General features: G+C 36.7%; 2 protein-coding genes across 2 annotated transcripts; both read left to right on the top strand.

Annotated features, from left to right (window-relative positions):
* Positions 1 to 3,904: 3,904 nt before the first annotated feature.
* LOC149015100 (eukaryotic translation initiation factor 4B3-like) lies at positions 3,905 to 9,227 on the top strand. Its single transcript, XM_089155875.1, has 2 exons — positions 3,905 to 5,189; positions 8,122 to 9,227. The coding sequence occupies exons 1-2, from the start codon at positions 4,012 to 4,014 to the stop codon at positions 8,153 to 8,155; spliced, it is 1,212 nt and encodes a 403-aa protein (XP_089012001.1). The 5' UTR covers positions 3,905 to 4,011; the 3' UTR covers positions 8,156 to 9,227.
* Positions 9,228 to 9,290: 63 nt separating this feature from the next.
* LOC149015099 (Pollen Ole e 1 allergen and extensin family protein) lies at positions 9,291 to 11,778 on the top strand. Its single transcript, XM_089155874.1, has 3 exons — positions 9,291 to 9,714; positions 9,811 to 10,243; positions 11,201 to 11,778. The coding sequence occupies exons 1-3, from the start codon at positions 9,525 to 9,527 to the stop codon at positions 11,550 to 11,552; spliced, it is 975 nt and encodes a 324-aa protein (XP_089012000.1). The 5' UTR covers positions 9,291 to 9,524; the 3' UTR covers positions 11,553 to 11,778.
* The last annotated feature ends 3,857 nt before the right edge of the window (positions 11,779 to 15,635 follow it).

The raw sequence follows: 15,635 nt of genomic DNA, 5'->3' as shown, positions 1-15,635 counted from the left end.
CGGATTCTGATGGTTCCAGAAGAACTGGTTTTACGAAGGAAAGCATGGCACATGAGAAAAACCCCAAAAGCCATGTTCGAAACTTCAACGTTGACAAGCTTGGGTCATTGGTGATCGGAACTATTAACCGGACTTCCTCTATTGGACAATCATTCACTTCCTCTAACGAGCAGGATTTCGTATCAACAATTGGCGCCGCAAGGATAAAGGGAATCAAATTAGAGGGGGGGGGGGGGGGGGGGGGGGGGGGGGGGGGGGGGAAGGGGTTTCAAAAAGCCATCGTGCAAATCAAATAAGAAACGATAAATCAACCCTCTGAATAATAATGAGGTGATCAAATTCCCTTGTGAGGTAATACTACCTTCAAATTCTTTTTTTGAATAATCCACTCATAAGGTACATCGCGTGTTCCTCTTCTCTTTAAAGTAATAATCTTTAAATCCGAGAAAACAGTGATGGAGATCATAAAATTGGTCTTATCTTGTCATAACTTGCTCTGAGATGGTGCCAATGCAAGGTTGGTTGAGTGGTAAAGATCCATGCTTCTTAGTGGAGAGGTCGTGGGTTCGATCCTTGACGGCATTAAATTTCCAGTATTAAAAAAGCACCGTACCAAAAAAAAAAAAAAAATTGCTCTGCGATGGTAGTTGCGACATCTATCCCGGCGGTTTGCACCTTCTAGGTATTGAGCTCTGGAAGTCTTGCTTTGGTGATGGAAATTGAATCAATGATAATTTAGTATTGGTATTTCTTTCATAGATAAAGAAAATGATATTTTAGTTATAAACACAACTATATGTCCTTAATAAGTTTTTATGAAATATCACATTTGGAGGCAAAAGAAAGATGTCAATATTCATGATGAGAAGTTGGGGTGTAGATTTGTTAGATATTAATTCTTTATATACTAGTTTTTGTTATTTATAATATATTATCTTGCTTTAGTAAAAAAAAAATCAATGTTTTTTGGGAAGTAAAAATGACTTAGTTCGAAAACTAAAAATTACCTTAAAAATAATATAAAAAAGTGAACTCATAGTTTAATATGATCAAAATGACTGAAGGTCAAAATCAAGACTTATAATTATATCAATGTAGATATGAAGATTAGGGTAAAAATCTAATACATGATTAGGGTTAAATTAACATTAAGACTAGCTAGAGCCAAAATTAGGATCATGATCAGGGCGAAAATCATATGGATGCTTATGGAAATGAGGATATAATTTATTTTTATTAATTTTCTACAAAACATGATCATGATGTTAAAATTTAACACGAGTCAAGTCTTCACTCATGTGGATTAGAATTAATTCCTCTTTATATGGGTGGAGGGTTCAGACCAGAATCATGGCTAAAATCAAGCCCAAGATTAGGGCTAGAATTAGGGTCAAATTATGGCCAAAATCAGGGACAGGCCGGGACGGGTTGGGCGGGCTAGAGAGTTGATGAGCACATTGATGTGTGAAATCTTAGGGCATAAAAGCATGCATTTTATACACTTAGAGTGGAGTTACCTTGGGTTTTATGTTGTTTTTGCAGATTTTAGGACTTTTCAAGATTTAAGCAAATATTTGGAGTTTTGGGCTTGAATCATGCTATTTTACACGTCAAAAAGTCCATTCAAATTCTCAAATGCGAAAATGGGCCTGATCTGGAGCATAATGGGCTAGAGATGTGTGATTATGGGCCAACTCCGAAATATTGAAGAGATAAAGAAGGCAAATTTGATTTACGGCTGAGATTTTAAATCAAATCTACAGAAATATTATTGAGAGAGTCCAAATGGAAAAGAGTCCTTGCATACCTCAATATCTTATTTTATATCTTGGATTTAATTAAAGAAAGAAAAAGAGGAAAAAGAATTATATTCAGAAAGAAAAAGAGGAAAAATCCCGTTTTTGAATGCTTTTGTCCAGTTTCGATCAAACCCTTCATCGAACGGTCAAGAGTAATCCTAGGCCCGCCCTTGGCCCTAGTTCAGGGCCAGAATATTTTAGCCCTAACCTGCCGCCCTTAGGGCCAAAATCTTTAGCCCAAGCCCTATTCGGGCTCAAGAGGGCTTAGGGCGGGTCAGGGCCGCTAGGGCCAAACTTGCATCCCTACATCTATTATGACCAATGGTTTCCCTCTCTTCTTTTTAAATATATATCCAGTCCCCACAAGCCAATGGGACTTCACTAGTACATGATTTGATAGATTGGTCAAATCTTCATTGGAAAAGAGACTTGTTGGCCTGTTTATTTTCTCATTTGGAGGTTGTTGTTATTCTAACAATTCCCATCATTTCCCCCAATATATGGATACATGGGAGTGGTACAATCAAAGCAATGAACTTTCAAGGTAAAATCAGCCTACTACCAATGTTTGGCAATGTCTAACTCCCAAGGTAATATATATTTTTCATCATCACCATCTTTTGTTGGAACAGAATTTGGAATATTCATACCTTACCAAAGATTAAATAGTTCTTGTGGAAAACATCTTATGAGGCGCTTGCTATAAGAAAATCTCTTTTTCATAGAAATAGTGCTCAAACCCCATTATGTCTTTATATGTGGCAAGAATGTTGAAAATTTTGGTCATGTTTTACTAATTTGTTCCCATACAAAAGAATGTTGAAGAATATCTCCTCTTAGGCATGATGTTTCAGATTTCCATGGTGAATCCTTTCATGATTGAATATATTTTATATTTGATAAATTTAAAGAATGTGGGAATTTGAATTACTAAGATTAGGTGTGGAGCTCTCTTATGTGGTGTATTTGGAAGTCTAGAAATTCCATTCTTTTTAATGTAAGTGATCATTCCATAAAACATACACTCACATCTTTTCATACTTTATATGCAGAAATTCAATTTTTTTGTACTAATACTTCTCATGGAGACAATAGGACAACATACCCTTTGCATAGAATGGAAAGCATGGATGATGATTTAGAGTTATTTTATCTTTTTGTCGATGGATCATGGGATTCTAGATCTTTATTTAGCGGCAAAGGATGCATTTTGTGGGATGTTCAACAGATTTTCGTGGCAACCCAATGCATTGGAAATGAAAGCTCATCAGCAACTTTGATGGAATTGGAGGCATTTAAATATGGTCTCCTTTTGGCAAAAGGTTTGAAAATTTCGAATGTGCATTTTAGTTCGGATTTTAAACCGGCCATTCAAACTCTTCAAGGTCTTAGTACCTCTCTTGATTGGAGGGGTTTAAGCCTTATTTTTGAAATTAGGACAATTGTTTTGGATTTCACATTTATTAGATTTGCTTACATATCTAAGTCTAGAAATAGTTTTACTGACTATCTAGTCCGGGTAGCTAATCTTTTTAAACTCTCTAGACATTGGTAAGGTTTTCCACATTTCTTTGTTTTTTTCCCAAACTTCTTCATCTCCAAACCTTTGTCTTTGGATGCATTTAATTAATGAAATTTTCATATTGTTGACAAAAAAAGGAAATGAATGACTATCTGGAAAAAAAAATATCATCCGTTGTGTACAGGAGTGTACTTATATGTCAAATAAGTGACTGAAAAGCAAGAAAAGTAAAAGATTATTGAGAAATTTTCAATTTAACATTAAGTCTTTAATCATAGCCTTCTATTTAGTATAAAAGTGCAGTGATCTGCACAATAGAAAGATGTGTACAGTAGATAATTTTTTCCCGATTATACGAAGAGGGGTTTAGGGTTTTCTCTTCAGGAAGGGGCATAATGGTCGTCTAATATTTAACTTTTATTAATTTTAGAAAGTAAAGATAATATTCGTAATTTTGAAAGCTGATGAGTTTACCGTTGAGAATGAAATTACACAAAAATTGTTAACGTTTCCGTTTCCGTTTCCCTTTCGGACGGTAAGTCTAGGGTAACTATGAGTCCATCACCAAACAGCATCGAACGTTGGATATATAATTCCTACAAGATCGAACGCTTGCGTTAGAGAGCCAACGAAAGAGGCAGGAGAGCGCGCGAACGACTGTGAGAGAGAAGGAAGAAGCGAAGAGACACAATGGCGGCCGCTGTATCGTCTGTTTGGTCGAAGCCAGGAAAGTGGGCGCTTGATTCAGAAGAACAAGAAGACGAACTTCTTCAACAACAGCAATTGCAGAAAGATGATTTCGAAAAAGGGAATGTGAATTTGGATTTCCCATCTCTTGCTGCTGTTGCCTCTTCAGGCGTCACTTCCAAGTCCAAGAAGAAGAAAGGTCAGACCTTCTCTCTTGCCGAATTCAACGTAGGGAAGCCAGTTGGGCCTGGAACAGGCAAACAAGCACCAAGCTCCAATGTCAATCGCCTCACCCTTGATGAGGCACTCGCCCTTCCCACCGGTCCCCGTGAGCGCACTGCAGAGGAGATTGATCGTTCACGCCATGGTTTCCGTTCTTATGGATTGAATGATGGTGCTGGTCGGAATAGGGCTTCTAATGGTGAGGATTCTTCCAACTCGAGGTGGGGTTCTTCTAGGGTTTCAGATGAGCCTCGTAAGAATGGTGGGTTTAATAAGGATTCTGGCCCTTCCCGTGCTGATGAAATCGATGATTGGGGCGCCACCAAGAAATCTATGCCTGCTCCTTCTTTTGAGCGGAGGGAGAAAGGTGGATTTTTCGATTCGCATTCTAGGGCTGAAGAGTCCGACAGTTGGGTGGGAAACAAGACATTCACCCCGTCGGAAGGTCGCAGATTTGGTGGTGGGTTTGAGAACCGTAGGGAGCGGCGAGGGGGTTTTGATATGTTTCAGAAGGAGACATCTAATGGAGGACCTGCGGATTCAGATACTTGGGGCAAGAAGAGGGAAGAAGGTAATGCAAGTGGAAGGCCGAAACTTGTTTTGCAGCCTCGTACGTTGCCAGTTAATAATGGAGATCAGCAGGAGCAGCAGGAGCAGCAGGAGGAGCAGCAACAACAACAACAGCAAGTGTCAGGGGTGACGGTCAGAGGTAAAGGATCCAACCCGTTTGGAGATGCTCGGCCTCGAGAGGAGGTTTTGGCAGAAAAAGGAGAAGATTGGAAGAAGATTGATGAACAGCTTGAATCAATGAAACTTAAGAAGAAGGATTCTGGGGGTTTTGATGGGCCATCTTGGGGGAAAAAGAATTTGGGAAGTGAGAATGGAAGGGAAAGTCCACGTGAGGATTCTACTGAGAGAAATTGGAGGAAGAGTGATACAGTTGATGCTCCGATCCCTAGGTATGTTCTTCATGGCTGATCCACTTCTAGTTTGTTGAATCAAATTGTTTAACCACCACCCCTCCCAAATTTTAGGTGGATAAGCTAATGATATTGTTTAGTCAAGCAAGGATGCCTATTGCTGCGCATTAATTAGTTCTTATGCTCTGTTTGTTTTTGCCTGTTGTCATCAGTTTTTTCATGACTTTGCATAAGTTCTTTAAAGTTGAAAGGAACTTTCTGTTTAGCTTATTTTGGATTATTTCTATTCTTATATGACTGTTAAATCATCTATCACAGTCTTGATATTTGAAAATCCATTCACCTTTTGGTAGATCTGAGAAGTTGTTACTTTCAGATTTTTGCTAGGTCTGGCTACACCCTTGTGAATTTGGTTAGGAGCTTATAATGTGCTCAATTTAACATAATGTCTTGCTAGGCTTGAAAATTCTGAGCCAAGAAAAATAAAAATGTTGAATTGGCATTCTGTAGGAAACAGGAAGAATTACGTTGGGGTATAATTGATGGTGAAATTTATGGGTATATTCACCAATGGTGGCTCCACTTGTGGGAGTAAAATAACTGGTATTGCATGAACACTCCTTCAAAAAATCCAAATGCTGCACAAACAATTAGGAATTAATAAACGTACTTTCGTACGCAAATATCATCCTCCATATTTTATGGATCATTTCAACGGAAGCAATGATAGATACATGTACAACTTGATGATTGGACAAAAAGGACTAGGAATCAGTATCTGGTTGGCCATTAACGGATCAGTGGTACAAAGACTAGGGAAGGCAACTAGTAAAAAAAGAAATTGGTATCTGAATCTTGGAGGGCAGTATCATCCCATCCAGCCTGGTACTGCCAAGCTGTATCAGCAGCAGTGTCTGTGTTGGAGGTGGCCGGTGCCGCTAACAAAATCCTTGCTAGACAAGATGTAGATAGACAACTTTATGAGTACCGATCATGACTTCTTTTCAAGTTTGAGGTCATGGAAATTAGGGGTGGCTTTGCTCTTGGATCTGATTGTATTTTTCTAGCAGATTTGGATATTCATCATCAATGAAGTCTTCTTTGTCAAAAATCGTCCATGCCTTCACAGCATTTTTAACGTGACATACTCTTCCTCTTCCTTTTCCTCTTCCTTGGTAAAAACTAGTTGAATGAAATTATCAATTGAAGGGTTTCAATGAAGGAAAAGTGCTGGCCCGAAGACTTGCAATAGAACCAACTCAATTAGTGGAAAATAGGGCGACATTAGGGTTTGCTGATTTAAGAAAATGATGATATCCAGTTCGAAGGTTTCATAGAAATTGACAAAAAGGGTTGAGAAGTGAGGAGATCATCCATCTGCAAGAATACTTGTGACTCCTTTGTCATTGCCTGTGAGCGAACCATACTTAGATCATAATGAAAATTTACAAGGATAGTCATAGGAGAGACAATGATGGTGATCATGATGATATTAACAATGACAATGGTGATTCCAGAATCCCCCATGAGTCAGGTTGCTTCCTTCAGTGCTCATGAGAGATTGGTAGAACCCTCAAAGTTACTTTCCTATCTTATTCCTACAAGGTACTAGGAGAGAGGATAGAATCCAGAGTCTATCAGAATTTGGGTTGCTTCCTACAGTGTTCATGAATAGATTGTTAGAAGTTTCTATCTTGTTAGAACCCTATGGCAGTTTTCTATCTTATTCCTAAAAGGTATTAGGAGAGAGGATAGAATCCAGAGTCCATCAGAATTGGGTTGCTTTCTTCAGTGTCCACGAAGGGATTGGTAGAACGGTAGAACCCCTGAAGTTAGTTTTCTTTCTTATACCTACAAGGTGTTAGGTGAGATGGTAGGTTCCAGTGTGTTGGCTTATGATTTCTTCACTCAGGTTAATATAGTGCATACAACTATTTCTGAATTCTGTGTAGAAGATAATTCACTGTAATTAGCTGGTGAGGAATTTCTGTATAGTTTATTGACTCCAGGTTAAATATGGATTGTCTGTTACATTCTTGTCTCCTTTACCTTCTGATTACATTCCATGGTTTGCCTAAGTTGGAGCAAACACAGAGATGCGTAGCATGGGTAGGATTGCTGGAGAATGTTTCTGCAAGGAAGGGGGAGGTTCACCAGAGATGGTGAAGGTAATAGGGTACAAACACTAGGCAATTTGGGAATTTGGAAATGGCATTTCAAATCTATATTTTAATTTCATGATGATACAATAATAAGGGTAAAAATGTAAATTTAAATTCAAAACTAACAGCTTACTAACAGCACCCTAATTCAGGATCACATATGTAATAGTCCAAACATTGGGGTGCATGGAGAAGAGGAAAAATCCAGGGGATGCATGTAATTAGTTCTTCATACAATTATTTGCTTCAGACTTTAACTGATTAGACTCTTCGAGAGTTGCATGGATCACTTTAATGTATGCACATGAGTAACTAACTTAATTCAGTCTGTTTTGAGTATTGTGCACTCAAGTTTCATTTTTTCGTTGTGTTTAAATTTGCTTAGTTAAAAATATCATTAATTAAGATGGAATTTTTCTGGTACTGCATGTTACTAGTTGCATCTTCAGCGATGGGAGGTTTGCCTCTGGGGGTGATCTATTGATGCCCCTAAAAGATTAGAAGATTATCTAGTTTTGCAAGTTGGGTTCCACGATAGTTTCTTGTCGCCTTTCTTTTTCTATTGTCAGACTCCTAGTGCAGACTTGCCACTTGACTGCCTAACTAATCTATTCACATCTGTTTGTAATTTAGAGCTTTTGATTCAAGATTAAACTGAATTTCTTTTTTCTGGTCAGAATATTCATGTTACACTGTAGTTCGTATGAAATACCATCCTGTTCTCTGTTATTTATTTTGGGGAAGCTGTATTTAAATAATCTGAATTTTTTGCTATGGTTCTCAAGTGCTAACCTTTTGTTTGGTGATAGGGAAACTGACGAAGGAGCCGCCACAGAAAACTGAGGATGAGAGATGCATAGCAAATACGACGGTGAAAGGGTGTTAGCTGTCCACCCATGATTCTTGTTTCCTCGGATTTTGGTTTTGTGATTTTGCAGTGAAAGCAGCTTGGAGACAATTTTGGTGGTTTTTCCTTTTCAATCTGGATTTAATTAACTTCACCCAGTAACAGAGTTGTCACTCTACATGCTTCTTCTTTTTCGGGTGCTAGTTATTGTTATATAAGTTTTCACTTCGTCATCATGTTTTGCGGGATTTTTTAGCTGTTTTTCGGGAGAATTAGTTAATGTATTATTTTTTCAAGAGACTTCTACTTATCTAATGAATTTGATTAGATTTTAGACTAGAAATTGTAAGGAGTCCAAGCTCCAGAATGACCCTGTTGTTTACCATATATCTGCTTGGTAGTGTTACAGTTGTGAATGCATTGTACGGGTGAAAGATTGCAGATTGCCATAATGCCAATGTGCAGTTCTCTTCACATGGATTCTTATTATGCTAAGTGCTTCAGAGATGCTTTTTTGTAAAGCTGGAGCGAAGAACTTGTGATAGATCAAATGGTTTGAAATGTGACACACCAAGCATTAATTTCACTCTGGAAACATGAACTTCTGCATTCTGATGGATCAAATGTTCAAACCAGAACTTGTGAATTTGTTAGCAGTTGGGAGTATTTTTCTCTTTTTATGGTAATGAAATTTATTCCAGTTTACCTTTCTGAACATCCTTCGGACAAAAAAAAGGTTGCCCACTACAATATCACGTTAACATGTTTCTGGAAGCAGAAGCTCAGCTTCTACATAAACAATGGCTCTCCCAGATCTCGATCACCTCCATATTTGTATCTTAGTGCTTGCCCCAAACTTCATATCATCAATGCGTCCCTTGCCTCCTGTTTTCTACTTTTCTTGGCCATTAAATGCTCCACCGTCAATATGACCCAGAAAAGAGCAGCACCACTACGCCTGTATTGACTTTTTATGTATCATCAGGGAAAACGTTAGGTGCCGAGTGTAATAACACTTCACCAAACATCCTCTCCATCTTATTAATTCTATGAAGCATATCATCGAACAGATGGTGAAAACACCCTTCCCATACTGATATGAAGCCAATCACATGATGTTGCAACTTGCAATCTATCGCAGGGGAAAAAGCTACTGCTGCTCTGTTTTCAGAACAATTACATCAATTAAATGCTCCTATAGTACAGTTGCAGAAGGCTATAAAGTTCGGGAGAGTTTGTCTCCAATAAGAACCCGTTTCCCACTTACATTCACATTCACATTCTCACATGATATTAAATGATGACAGTTGAGAGTTGAAATAAAATGTGCTCCTCTATTTAACTCTTCACAATCTACCTGGGTTGATGCAATTCAAGGCAGAGATGTTCCAACCCATAATCATGGATTCACTACTCAAGTTCTTCTTCATTTCAGCTATTCTTCTTCTCTGCGCTGCCGTAAGAGAAACACAAGCCGATGCAATGGTCACTGGTACTGTCTTCTGCGACCAATGTCGGGATGGGAAGACGAGCATTTTTGATTACCCACTTGAAGGTGACAAAGAAAACCCATTCACCACCATTCACCATTCAATCCAAACGTCAAGCTTTATTTATTTATAATTGTAGATGATGTGTTTGGGAGTTGCAGGAGCGAAAGTGGAGGTATCGTGTGGGGGAAACGATGGACAAATGACGATGATGAGGGAAGAGACAACCAATATACTGGGAAGCTATACGATGAGGTTCGTTGGAAGCCCAGATTTGAGCGGTTGCCAGGCGCAGGTGTCGGGAACCACCACCACCGCAGGCTGCGGAGCATCGGCCGGGCCGCCGCAGAATTTGAAATTGATGTTTGAGGTGTTTGGTATGGCCATGTATACCGTGGATGCCTTGGTCTCTCAACCTGCCCAGCCTATGCCCTTCTGCCCGACCCGATCCCCTAACCCGATCCAAAATCCAAACCCAAACCCAAACCCACCTCCAAGCCCAACCCCAACTCCGTCGTCACCTAGCCCTCGAAGTCCCAGGTTGCCACCCTTGCCGCCGGCTCCCTTCTTGGAGGCTTCAGCTTGTCCGGCCGAGTAAGTTCCCTATTTCTCAGTACTTGTCTTGTTCTTTTTTTTTACTAATACCGTTGAGCTTCAAATTTCAAACGTGGAGCGACCAAAATGCCCCTCAAATTATTTAATGCATTTTGGATCGAGCAATCAATTTTATTTATTCATCCCGTATCCTTGTCCTTTGATTCAATGATTCATAAGAAAGTCATGAAGGATACTTTCAAAGATGCAATTAATGCAAGAGAGGAGTATAGTTGTGCAAGAACATCCAAAAGGAGAAGGTTCTCTAAGTTGAGGCTTGTCATTTTTATACGAGAAATTATGATAGTGAGAGTAGGCCACCCTGATTGCATCCATTCTCACAAATTTGATGAATCTTACATACATAAATGTACATGTATTTGCATCCGAAGCATTCAAATAGAATCAATGTCCTAGATGACATAGCTTACATTAGCAGCTTAAAAAAACACTACCCCACACGTTTTACAAGTCAAGGGCCCTACTGGCGTTAATATGTTTTGATCCGTCCTAAGATCGAAAAGGGCCTGCGCTCAAGATTTTGGCCCTAAGAGTGGAATTAAGGCTAACAACAATTCTGAAATTAATGTTTGTCCTACTCAACATTGCCATAATGTTACTCTACTTTAGCATTAACCATACATATATATTTTCTTTAAGTATGAGCAATTGATTTTTATATAAGATTTATTAGAGCCAAAGCCAATCTTTAAGTCCTAAGTCAAGATTAGGGTGGGGAATGAGCTTAGCTAGAGATATTCTGGGCTGGGATTGAATTTGAAGAGCCTAACCCAGCCCATCTCTGTTGCAGCCCTAAATTAACTTATCCCCATGAGAAAAGCTCAGTTTAAGCTTGGAAATATTTGGTTGGGCTTGAGTTTGCTGGGACAAATTTACAGCTCTCTTGTAGTATTTTGATCAAATTCATCTATTTATTATCTTAACCTTTCTGGGCAGGAATTGGTTGATGGCAGAGTACAAATGTTACTGGAAGATAGTGAGCCCTGATACAAAGGTAGCTTTTGCTTTTGGACTAACTGCAGCAAGAAGGTATGGAACTGATATGACCCTACATCAAGGACTTCAAGGAAGGGGAGATCTTTACAGAACCCTTCTCAGAGAAGGAACAACTGCACTGCTCAATTCATACAACAGTGTTCAATTTCCCTTCCCTACACTTGTGGTAATAGCAGATATGAATATGGCTTTACTGGGTTCTTCTCGTCAAGCCCTATTAACTGCACTTCGCTTTAAAAGGGCTAATTCTGGCTCTGGCAAGGTTGGTTGCAAGTTCACCCCTTGCAATTGATAATTATATTTTTGGATTCCCTTTCCTGAACACAATCTCTACTCATCCTTCTTTATGATTAAGATGTTATCATTATCATAATTATTATCTTAATTAATTATAATATCATTAAGTTAATCACGTCTCCTTTGTTGTAAGATTTTTGAGCTATATATAATGTACACTAGTAATTAACAATGAGTTGTCTAGTGTCAAGGAATTAGATTTCAATTCCCCCAAGAAACTCAGATCCTTGATAACTCACCAAATGTTTTTGCATCGAGAAATAAAAGCAGTTTTGTGTGGTTCTGGAAGCAAAAATATTTTTATAGGCGTTTAATAAAACTTACTTCTGGAAACATAAATAGTATCAACAAACATTTATCGCACTAACTGAAAAATAGGGAAGATGAAGAGCAAAGACTACTTTTGCAATGACAACAGCTAAAATTCTGTTAGAGATGGAAAATACAAAAAAAGGAAAAAGGGTTTTGGTCTCCATACATACAAAAGATGAAGAATCGAACGGTCACTATTGTTAGGGTTGAAGAAACAATGAATAAAAGAGTATTATGGTATTATGAGAAAATTTTAATTTATGTTTACGATGTCAAATTTCACAAACATTTCTAAAATCGTTTCACTTAAACCCAACATATTTAACTTTTACTTAAATGGTATTCGACCAATTTTTTTTTTTTTCTTTAAGTAAAAAACTCAATAAACTTTTTTCGATGAGTTATCAAATGGATGCTTGATTTTAATTTCAAGACATGAATTGTTCTTACAACTTTTCATTATGAACAAATTACATATAGATCCCCTGTGTTTGCAGTCAATTACATTTACTACTCTTGAAAAAAAATCAATTACAAATCCCCATTATTGCCCCAATTAGCACTTTAATTAGAAGTTTTCTCTTTTCCTTGGTAGAACACTTTATTTAGAAGTCAAATTATGAACTTTAATCCAAATTCTAATCAAGTACTCATTCTGGTGCTAGGAAGATATCTTTAATTTATTTACTTAAATCAATTGTCAATTTGACTCCCAAAAATTCAAAATTTTAATATTCTATTTATTTATTTATTGGTAGATGAAATATCACTGTCTGCTCAAATAAGGGAGTCGTCTTGATTCTCTCAATAATAATAATAATAATAATAATAATAATAATAATAATAATAATAATAATAAACCATTTTGATGCAAAATCCACCACAATTTTTATGATAACTCTTGATAAAAAAAATTTTTTGGGGGGTAAATAATCCTTGATGATTTACTTTAGGTGATATGTCATATATTTTTTGGTACATAATATGTGGACATAAATATGTTAGAGGAAGTGGTGAGCACGTTTGAATGTTGGCTTAGTTAAAAAATGAGAGCATATACCATATATTGATATGTTTGCATGTTTCAGCATTTCAGATTTCTCTCAAATAAAAAAAGGTGTCCATTGGGTTTTATCATTAGATGGGCTGGAAAGTCTGATGGGGACAATAATGACATAACACAAATGACGAAATCATGATATCATGCTAATTTTATGTGATTTACAACTAATTAAGTACAGTTAGCCGTAATTTTTAAGAATAAATTTTCGTCATTTCAGTTTGACATCTCTTTTTCGTGGTTGCCATGATATGAGAGTCAACTTCTCGAAGTTAAATCCTATATCTATAGGATGAAGTAATTAGATACTTTGCTTACCAATCACATAGAATCTAATGCATACTAATGCAAGATTGGTAGAGTGGTAGAGATTTATATTTCTCAGTGGAGAAGTTATAGGTTCAATATTTGCAGACAGTGTCTCCTTGAGGATGTTATCAAGGTGCACACAAGTTGGCCTGGATGAACTTCAGCTTCCAGAAAAGAAAAAAGAAAGAAGAATATGAAATCACTTCTTTTACAGATTCTATGTGATTAACTCTTCTAATGTTATATACCTAATTGTACAATTATATACCTAAACTCCTTAATTTTAAAAAAAAAAATCTATCAGTTAAAAAGGATAATATCATTATGTACCAAATTTTACAAGTACAAGATCTAGATTCCTTAATTTTCAAATAGAGGAAAATGCTAATTAAAAAAATAATGACATTTTAATCACAAAGACTTGAACCCTAGGCCCAAGGATGGGAAGGGAGGAAAGAAGATGAAGGCGTGGTGGAATGGAAAACAAACGTACGAACCCAAGACTTCCTTGATCATTGCATAGGCGACTATGCCTTTAGCATTCTGTTCTGATAGGTTTTGTTGAACCCCAAACAAGAGCTAATGCTTGTTTTACTTTTGCTTAACCACTTTTTCATTTATAAATTTCAAATTCTTTTAATAGTCATGTATCCTTTGACTTTTTATTTTTATTATATATATATATATATATATATATATATATATATTATATATATATATATATATTGGGATGGGAGTATTACATAATATGTCATGAATCAAATTCACGACTTCTTCACTGAGAGTTGTTGGTTTTACCAACCAACCAACCCTGCATGGTAGTCTTTAATTTTGACTTTTGATACATCACATCATCTACAATTTTCACCCCCTGCAATTCCCTGTAATTCATATATAGGATTGTGACACGTGACATTTAATAATCCAACGGTCACCAATAAACCCTAATTAAGATTTGAATCTAATTCCTAAGGGTCTGTTTGGTTACATGAATCCAAAGATTTGAAATCTTTGGATTCATAAATGGGAGATTTATACCCGTTTGGTTTTGTGAATCCCCGGATTCATGAAATCTAGGGATTCACCTTTTTACACTAAAAACGTATATCTGTAGATTTATGGGTATGAGGTGAAATCCAGAAATTTTACCCCTACTATAAAAGCGTTAAACATTTGAATCATGACTCCTTAGACGTATTCAAGATGAATCTACAGATCTCATTCAAAAAATTTAGGCTAACCAAATAGTTAATTTTATGAATCATGACTCTATAGATTTGAATTCTATAGATTTGAAATCTCTAAATTTCTTGAAATTTTCAAACTCAAGTAACCAAACATACCCTAAAATTTATCCCAATTTTGACTCTTCTGTTTTTTCTCTTAAGCTTAACTTTGGAGATTCATTAGATTTAATTCTTAGTTAAACTTTATTGGTGACCATTGGATTATTTATTATTCATTGGATTATAATCTTTCACCTTCACTTTTCCCATCTACCAAACATTTTCTTTCCCAGTTGTTTCACATTATAGTTTATGTTCTAATCTCGTACTTTGGACAAAAATTAACTGGCAGTGCTAGCTCACAGCAATTAACAACTCCAAGCCGGTGACAACCGGATTCATGCCGGTTAATCGGACAGAGAGAGTGGTTGTAAGTCTTCACTCATTGACTCTTGAGAAATGTGGAAACAGAGGATGAATGGAATCGGATCCAAAACACGTGATCCTGGCCATTTTGAGAACTCGGACTTGGCCGTTGGCACGTGCCGCCAAGTAATTTCATATTTCTTTGCAAATTGACGAGTTTTTAGGGAGAAGCATTTTCTCATCTTCATTGTTTTGTCACAAAATATCAGAAAAATGTTTATTATTTTTCTATTTAAAAAATAATAATTTTTTTTATTCAGAATTGAATTTTCCGAGCCGGTTACTGTCATTTCCCATATGTATGTATGTCCACATCTATATTTTATGATTAAATGAGCAGAATAAGAGTTATTGACTAAGTATAATAATCCAACAAAAAAATTACCATAATTATATATGAGGAGAATTGAAAAAAATGCAGCTTGGTCGCACGCATTTTATCTAGACTTCCAGGTGGTGAATGACTACTACTCTTAAAATAATATAAAGGTCATGTGATCAAGCAATATTCTCTTGCCCTTCCATTAATATACATTCAAATAAAAAATTAGGATTATTCTATTGTTTTTGGATAAGATTTAGGATCATTTGACCATTGGTTGAGAACCATAATTTTGTCCGGAGAAAAATGTTTCACATGAAGGTTGTGTTTAGGTCAATCCAACTTATCCCTTGTTGAGGCATTGAAGTTATACTCAAATATGGTTTATGTATTTGAATTATACATAACATGTATTCTAATATA

This window comes from Hakea prostrata, chromosome 5 (assembly GCF_041222555.1).
Source record: "Hakea prostrata isolate BN-2017 chromosome 5, UWA_Hpros_2, whole genome shotgun sequence".
NCBI classification, from domain to species: Eukaryota; Viridiplantae; Streptophyta; class Magnoliopsida; order Proteales; family Proteaceae; genus Hakea; species Hakea prostrata.
The sequence above is the reverse complement of the archived record's forward strand: the minus strand, read 5'-3'. Positions and strand labels throughout refer to the sequence as shown.

Coding starts and splice junctions, on each gene's coding strand:
- LOC149015100 (XM_089155875.1), top strand. CDS start 4,012: ATGGCGGCCGCTGTATCGTCTGTTTGGTCGAAGCCAGGAAAGTGGGCG. Junction 5,190..8,121: donor GTTGATGCTCCGATCCCTAG/GTATGTTCTTCA, acceptor GTTTGGTGATAG/GGAAACTGACGAAGGAGCCG.
- LOC149015099 (XM_089155874.1), top strand. CDS start 9,525: ATGCAATTCAAGGCAGAGATGTTCCAACCCATAATCATGGATTCACTA. Junction 9,715..9,810: donor TTTTGATTACCCACTTGAAG/GTGACAAAGAAA, acceptor TGGGAGTTGCAG/GAGCGAAAGTGGAGGTATCG. Junction 10,244..11,200: donor GCTTCAGCTTGTCCGGCCGA/GTAAGTTCCCTA, acceptor CTTTCTGGGCAG/GAATTGGTTGATGGCAGAGT.